The following is an 8,434-nucleotide window of genomic DNA, read 5'->3' as shown; positions in this document are numbered from 1 at the left end:
GTAGTTTGAAGTTTCATTTTGGCCTTATCAGAGGCTTTTTTGTGCTTGACATATTCGAGACGGTTTCTTTGAGTTGAAGGTTGGAAGTTGTTCACATAAAACTGTCAAAAAAAGGCCTCCAACACTGTGATATGTATTTAATTTACTTGATTTGGTTAATGTTGAAATTGAACACATCGCACAACTCTACAGGACATTATGCTTTGTTGATCAAATTTTGTCGTCTGTTTTGCCTTCATCAGGGTGGGGCTGAGGTTGTTTCTGCTTATTTATATATACTGTATATAGTCCATCAATTAGTCATGTGACTAAAATCACCATAAATAGTAGCTAAACAAAATAACTTTTCCATTATCTTTTGACAATAAGTTTTACATAAAATGATATTTACTCTTAATATAATAAATGGTCACAGATACGAACCATAAAACCTTTGAAAAGACACTTTACTCTTCACACAACACAGTATTTCATCGTAACCCATTGGACTTGCATTGAAGCTCACAATGGTCTGCATCTCAACGTTTGTGTGTTTTGAACATTGTTGAATTTTAAAGTGTTTGTGACCATTTTCTCCCCATGCAAACAAGTAAATTCAAACAATATTTACATATTGATAACCTGTTAATATGTCTGAAAATGCAGTTAATATTGTGATGTATGCATATATTTATAATACATATATAATGAATTTCACATTGATGAATTTACAGCACATTAGTTAGTTGTAACCATTAGCTGTAACATGATTGCTGTTTAACTCCTGCCCCCAATTTTTCAATAACACAAGCTATGCTACTGTTTTTACAAAGAAACAGCTTTAGATCTGATTGCAATCAGAAATTCAGATATATTTTGCTTCAGATTCATCTATACTGAGTAACTGAGGTCTCTTGATACCACGATTTGATTTTAACATACTGAAGGTCTTTGCAAAAGGTTTTGCGGCAGGCTTGACATGCTCGCTATACATTTGCATTTAATTTGCAATAAATGAGAGATTTGCCTTAATCAGGTTATAATTAAAATATTAGCATTTATGTAAACACACTATATGCTGACATGTTAAAGTCTCTTCTCATTCTTCAGGATATCGTTTGCTCATTTAGACGGAGTTGATGCGTACAAAGTGTCTCACAGCTCTTTATGGAGTTAACTAAGGTGACACAATGATTTAGGGGCCACGCAGACACCTCTGATCCCCTTGCTGCCCATGTCCCACCACAGGAAACCCTCTGCTCTGCTCATGAAGAGCTGGAGTCGGGGAGTCCTGCTGCTTAAAGTGTGCTTCCTTTATCAGCTCCTACCTCCCTACTGTTCACCTTCATGACCCCCCAACAGAGTGAGTCAGATGGCAGTGATGCTTCAGTAACTTTAACCTCTGATAACATGACCTGTGAACCCTGTGGTGACCTCAGAACAAAGACTGTGCCGTTTCCTTTGTCAAGGCCCGACATGTTTTTGTTAGTTTGCATACAGATGTGAGTTGTGTATGTTTATGTACATAGCAGGAAGTTATATTCCATGAGTGAGTGTTTGGTATGCTTGTGTGATAAGACTGTAGAGAAGACAAATAGGTTGTCAGACTGGCGGCAGAATGCTCTGATTACATACCAGAGAGAAAAATATTAAAACTTATGACTGGCATTCCTTAAAACCCTTTGTCTCCTTAATTGGGCCAGCTCAGCGAAAAGCTTTAGAGAAGGACACTCCAGATTCCTGAATTTCCTCTCAAGTGGCTCCAGAGTTCTGGGAACATTCCACATAATCAAAACTTGACATTTATGCAACCTCATTCAGCGATGTGGGAAACACTCCATGCAGACTGCACATCTGAAACAAAAGACAAGGAATGTGCTCATTTCTACCTCAGAGAATAATGTACGTAGTCTTACATGTCACCTGTCACATGTGAGATAAAGGTTTTTTTTTCAGGTTAATTTATGTTCCTCTGTGTGACAAAGTGGCGAATGAAAAGAAAGTCACATGAGAGAGTCGAGCATAGAGGAAGACTGTATGTCAAGAGGCAGGAAGGCTGCCATTCAAAAGGCCTGTAATACAGTACTTCCCCTTGTCTGATAATGATGCTGCCCTAAATTCAAAGAATAGACACTTAATAAGGTGTGTGTGTGTGTGTGTGTGTGTGTGTGTGTGTGTGTGTGTGTGTGTGTTTGTTCAGACCTTCTTCAGACATTTTAGAAAGTGAGTGTTTTTAAATTTAGTTAGTACTGTGGTGATACTGCAAGAAACCTTACTCGTGTGTTGACAGCAGACTGAATTATTTTAATGCTACTCCGTATTTTGGTTGTAACACAACAATGATAATGAAAGTACCATCTGTCAGTGTTGACATTGGTGTTTTATAGTCAAGTTGGAGTGAAGAAATCAAGAAAAGATGTGGTAAAACCACTGTTTTAGGATTAAATTACTAAAATGATAGACAGTATTTTCTCAGCTGGGTCGTTGTTTATCTTTTTTATGGGTCATTTCTCTTCTGAAAGTGATGATTTTAAAGCCATATGGGGAAAAGTTTGTTGCTAATCCAAATCAGTTGCACAGAAACAGAATCCAAAAGTTTTTCCTTTTTCCTTAAACTGTCTTCCTCTTCAATATTCATTTGAAATACACAGTTAAACTTTTCCCAGTTGACAAAGGTGTTTGGACATCTTCGTCCAGTGGCCAGTAAAACAAGGGGTGCAGCTAAATTTTTTGAATTACTTGTCAAAAGTGATTAGATTTACCTTTGTGTTTGATATGTGTAGGGCATGAAGTCTCCATTTTGACAGTAGGTGGTTCAAGTCTGCTGACTGGATGAAGAGATGTACATTATGGTAGTTTGGAGGTACAATAGTCGTTGAGTTTCAGTAGGTCAGATTCACAACTGTGAAGTAACACAGCAGGTTGTTTGGTCTGTGAGTTATAGATAATATCTGTCAGAGTAGGCAGATGTAAAAGCACCCTGCACAGTTAACCTGTCATAAACAGCAATGGTTGTTAAGTAGTCTGTGACATTTTCAAAATTTATTCATATTAGTAATAGAATAATGTAATATGAGTCATATTCAAACACGAAGCAGAGGTTCATTGGAGAAACGTAAAGTTTTAATATGAAGAGAAACATTGTGTGTTATTCACTATGTAAAATGGATCACGATGTCTATATTTTCCTTTTGTAAAGAATAATTCTCAACCATATTCATGTTTATTGGTTATTAATCCTGTCTGTGATCAACACTAGTGCTGCACTTTTATATGCTGTCTTCTTTTGCATCATGTTTGACTGTCTTAGCCATCAATCAGATGAATGCCACTTATGTTTTATTCTCACTGAGAGGAACTCAGAAGTAGAAAAGTAGCACCCAGAAAAGGCCAATAATCCATGTCATGTTTATGTGTGTATCTGTGCACAACTCTTCCCTGCCACTGAGAGCTTGTCTGCACTCAGATTATTTCCTTTTTTGTGCTGCTAGAGAAAGCTCTCTGTAAGACCTCAGCTGCAAAGCAAGACATAACGACTTACTGCACACAGTCACTGAAAAGCAGCAGATGTAGACACATTAGTCAACATGAGCAGCCTTGAGCACTTTCACAAAGTAGATCTCCTCTGCACCTCACACTAAAGATTAACTGATGATTCCCCATAATTTCCCTCAATCAGAAAAAAAAACAGATTCTGCTTTTTCAGCCTTCAATTCCTCCTCAGATGTTATTCTCCTACACTGTGTTTATGGCATTTCAATACTCTTTAGGTAGAATATCACAAAGAGATGTCACCTCACTATCATTTTTGCGCCATCACAAACTTTACATCTCACTCTGTCCCATCATTTAAGGAGATATTTGTTGTTGTTGAGCTCTCTTTTAGACCTTGTGGACACAGAATACTTCCTCCCAACCAACCTTTAACCATTTAAAACCTGACTGGTACAAACTATTACTGCAGCTAATTTATTAGTGACTCTCATACATACTAATTTCCTATAATATGAAACCATGTTGGGACATCAGACATTGTTAAACAAGACAAAGACAAGACAAATGCAGGAGGACATGTTTTGGCACAATGTTAAGTATGTTAATATATAATTAAATATATTAATAAAAGTTAAATTATATGTATTTTAACATTTGCATTTAAACATTTTCAGCAGCAATAGAAACCACTGCTATACCTTTGGTCTGCTCACTTTCGTAGCACGTTGCTTCAAAAACATTTTACAATTTCTTTTCATTTAAGAAAGAAATGGCCAGGAATAAATTAAAAACAGAGTTGCAGTTTGTTTTGGCTCCAGGCTGAATTTGTGTTGTCAGCTGTGCATCTGTGTCTTTTTTTAAACTTTGTAACTGTGCCACTTAATGTTTTCTTCTGGTTTTGCTGATAGTTTGCGTAGGAACTTTAAAAAATGTGTCGCTGCACATCATAGTGATTATTAGATGTCTAATTATAGTTAAAAGTGATACACAGGAAATCTCTAAAGAACTAAACTCCTGAGAGAGTGAAGAATCCAAACCCGCTGAAATTGTTTCTGACAGTAAACAGACTCAGCAGTGAGCAGCAGTAGCATCGTATTTTTCCTCACTCCAGATGGAAGGTGTTTTTCAGTGGCTGCAGGGATGTCTTGTACTATTCTGCACTGTACAGTACATAAACAGAGCATTTTTGTTTATGTAACAGGATATGGAGTACGAGTCGGGGCCAGAAATCAAACTCAGAACTTTGTCATCCTGTGGCCACATGTGTATGTATGTTTCAGCTCTACAACAGCTACATTGTAAAAGAAAAGTTAGTTCTATAAGCTTATCAAATGTCAAAATACAAGCCTGAAATCACAATAAACACTTAAGGTGGGATAAAAAAAAATAAAAAATATCATATAATATGAGTGTACTGAGAAACATCTTTGGTTACATGCATTTATTATCTGTAACGTATATGCAATACGTCCAGAAATATGGCCAGGATTCAAAGTCACTGATGTCCCTGGAGGCCAACTACTGAATATCCACTTGGCCATGATACGAGTTTCATGACTACTGAAGAATAACAACCATACATGATGCCTGGTTTATTTATATGGACAGCAGTGTGTTTTAGCTGTTAAACACAATCATTAATCTTGCATGAAAGAGGTTAACACAGGGTTGTTCTGAGGTGCTGAGGTAGATGAATTATCCAGAGTTTAAGATACTGCAAATATAATAAGACACATAGTTTATTGGATGTGGTATGTCAGGAGTAAGAGGCAGTGAAGAGTAAAAGGAGAGAAAAACATGTAAGAGAGAGGAAAATCTTCTTCTTGACCTCAAAAAATTACAAAAGTATATCATAAATACACACTGTGTATCATGAATGTAAATATTCCCACAGTAAAATTATTGTGAAGTAATAAAGTGTTCTGATCAAAGCGTCCAAGCACCATTTATAATCTGACATAAAAATTGTCGTTACATAAGTGATGATCCAGACTGTTTGTGGATTTCTGAAGATTTTGTTTGGGGAAGGACAGACAGGCCGCACAGGGATTCATAAGACATCAAAGACCTTAACTGACCTTAATCGTGTTCTGTTTTCATTTATCTTTTTTTTAGCAGCTGGCAGATAAAATGTGGAGGCTGGGTGTCGCTGTCTCGAAACTTTGAATGATTCATGGAAAATACCCCCAACCAGGTCCAGATTTGAGTTATCTCTTGATATTGTTCAACATGCAGCCACATTGAATTAAAACACATTAACTATCTGGGGAACAAGTCGCTCTGTGTGAGTCTGTCAGACAATTTGTGTGTAAAATGTCACTTCATATTATCTGTGAGAGAGAGGTCATCTGTGCTTACAGTAATGAGTCGACCAGGATGTGAAGCAGACTATTTGAGCTTTGTGTCTCTGTTTTGACTTCAGATATTATTATGACTTTTTGATTCACAGCTTGGAGGGGTTTCTTTTATCTCTTAGTGTCTGGGTCACCATGAAAGATGACAATAATCCCAAAGACCCTTGACTTTATGTTTTGGCTGCATCGCCCTGCTGTCTCTGAGCAGGTATGGCAGGGCGGAGGTTGTGTAAAATGTCTTGCTTTTACCAAATTCACACATTCATGTCATCTTTTAACTTGCAGAACTGCCTCTAACATTCATGACTTCTAGTTTTATTGTGAGTTCTTGGGCCAAAGCAAAGAGAAAAGAGGTTAAATGAATTCATAAGCAAGCTACAAAAACAGTTTCTTTTTATTTTAACATGACAGGTGAGATAACAAAACAAAAAAACTGTAGTAGTTGTTCAGGGAGTTAAAGGATGTTATAAAAATATAAGAATATTATGATTATATTTTAGTGATGCAATAAAAGATGCTAAAAAACAAAGTTTACACTCATATCAATCACTAATCCTCTCTTTGGGAATATTGTCCTAAATGTTCGTTTTCTTCTGAGTGAATGTGATCCCTGAGACTGTAAAAGTTCATTTTTTGTTAGAAAAATAAGTCTCTAAGACTGCCCCGCCGGTAAAATCCTAAACCAGAGACTCCCACACCGGTTGGCTGTCTGAGTCCTGACTGTGCAGAGAACTTAAACCAGTGTCTGAGTCGTCGTCGTTCACACTGTGAGATTTGGACAGACCCCTGGCCTGCTCCACCCACTCGCTTTTCCTCTCCAAAGTGCGCATCATCCCCGTTTTATCATCTGTCCCGTGACTACATCTCCCCTCACTTACTGTCCCTTCCTCTATACCCAAAGTGTTCACTTTCTCCAGCAAATCCCTCATCTCCTTCTCCCTCGCCTCGCAAATCTCCTGGGTGAGCTCTAAATCGCTCCTAATAGCTTCTAAATCCGTGTTGAGGCGCAGGCCGATGTATAAACTCGCATCTAGCTGCGTTTTGATTCTCTCTCTTTCCAAAAGCAGTTGGTTTTCTGATGTTGCGTCTGCGTCGGTGCTGGGGACATACGGTGCGCCCTCGCCGGGCTCTGTGTCTTTGCTCTGCAGCTCTTCTTGCCTCCGGTGCATCCAGCGGTGATTCAGCTCCTCCTGAATCTGCACCGTGATGATGTCCATCAGAGCTTCCTGATCCCACAGCTCCTCTTGTAGTCTCACCACCTCCTCACACTGCCGGACATACTCTTCAAACTTGGCCAGAGTCTCAGCTGAACACAGTTTGTCTCCATCTTGGCTGGAAGTCGCAGCATCATCCAATAAATACGTGTCTTGCACATAATTAATCCCGTGTCTTTTAATTCTGTCAAAATGCACCTTTGCCTCGCACCTTTCAATCTCAGTGTCCAGTTCTGTAATCCTCTGAATCTGCTGGCGGATTGTATGATCCTGAGAAATCACAAGATGCACCAGAGTTTCCATCTTTTCCGCAGAGGACGCGTCTCTGTGCGCCGCCTGCGCCCTCTTTTTATTGATCTTCTCCAACTTTCTGAAAGCTTTCCTGACAATCCGACGCTGCTTTTCAGATGAGATGCCACCCATGGGAGACCGCGCAGCCCCTTTGGAAACACGGGGACTCTGTTTGCTGAGCACCACACGCGCCTCTGCGCTCCGGGCTCCGTGGTTCGCCAAAGACGCTTCGCTTTTCACCAGCACAAACTTCACGTTCCTCTGCTCCTCTCCCCACGCCAGCCAAAGGCGTAAAATCTTGGTTTTGTTCGGCAAAATCCTCTCGAAGCCTCTCCATTTTTCCACGATGCAGTAAGGCTGTGAGCATCCAGAGAGGCCGGGCTGCGTGTTTCGGTCCTCCAGAAGAACTTTGACAACATCAGCGCAGGTTGTCCGCTTTGACAAGCCGAGGACGAGCTTTTCCTCCCGGCAGACCCACACTGATATCTTACTCTCCTCCTGCTCCATCGTCAATTTATGCCAAACTATATTTCTTATAAATATATATATGTTTTTCAAAAAAGAGTCATTCTTAAAATAGATTTAAGAATTTAAGGAGAAAAGCGCAGTCGTCTCCATCTCTTCTGTGTGCGTGCCTGCTGCGTCCCAGAAACGTCTGAGAAGTTGCTGATGGGGCCGGAGGTTGGGAGGTCCATGTGTCCTTTTGTGCACTTTCCTGAGGCCAAGCCAAGGAAACACTTTTGCGTTTGCCTTCTCGGGGCTGGCTTTGCTGTGATCACATGACTAGTAAGATTTCATATTGTGAAATGTGATTGTGGGCTCAGCTGGAGCCATGATGGTTTCAGTTGTAAATGCACAGTATTGATTACCAGTTACTATTTTCTATGCCATGTTGTGGCTTTATTCATGGTGTCCATTGTTCCAAGAAGAGATGTCATAATGTGGTTAATACTTTAACTAGTGTTTAAACCGGTGTGCATCATAGAAATAATACATTTCACATAGTGGAGAATAAAACATAGACTTATAAATTATAATTTATAAAAATGTGAAAACAGCAATACTAACAAGTATCATTTCCTCAAGTGATAGCAGGAGGGA

General features: G+C 39.2%; 1 protein-coding gene across 1 annotated transcript; it reads right to left on the bottom strand.

The window, feature by feature from the left end:
* Positions 1-6,245: 6,245 nt before the first annotated feature.
* On the bottom strand, positions 6,246-8,022 carry rassf10b (Ras association domain family member 10b). The gene has a single exon (XM_044349692.1). It carries the CDS (start codon positions 7,838-7,840, stop codon positions 6,506-6,508), a length of 1,335 nt encoding a protein of 444 aa, XP_044205627.1. The 5' UTR covers positions 7,841-8,022; the 3' UTR covers positions 6,246-6,505.
* Positions 8,023-8,434: the final 412 nt, after the last annotated feature.

This window comes from Thunnus albacares, chromosome 1 (assembly GCF_914725855.1).
Source record: "Thunnus albacares chromosome 1, fThuAlb1.1, whole genome shotgun sequence".
NCBI lineage: Eukaryota > Metazoa > Chordata > Actinopteri > Scombriformes > Scombridae > Thunnus > Thunnus albacares.
The sequence above is the reverse complement of the archived record's forward strand: the minus strand, read 5'-3'. Positions and strand labels throughout refer to the sequence as shown.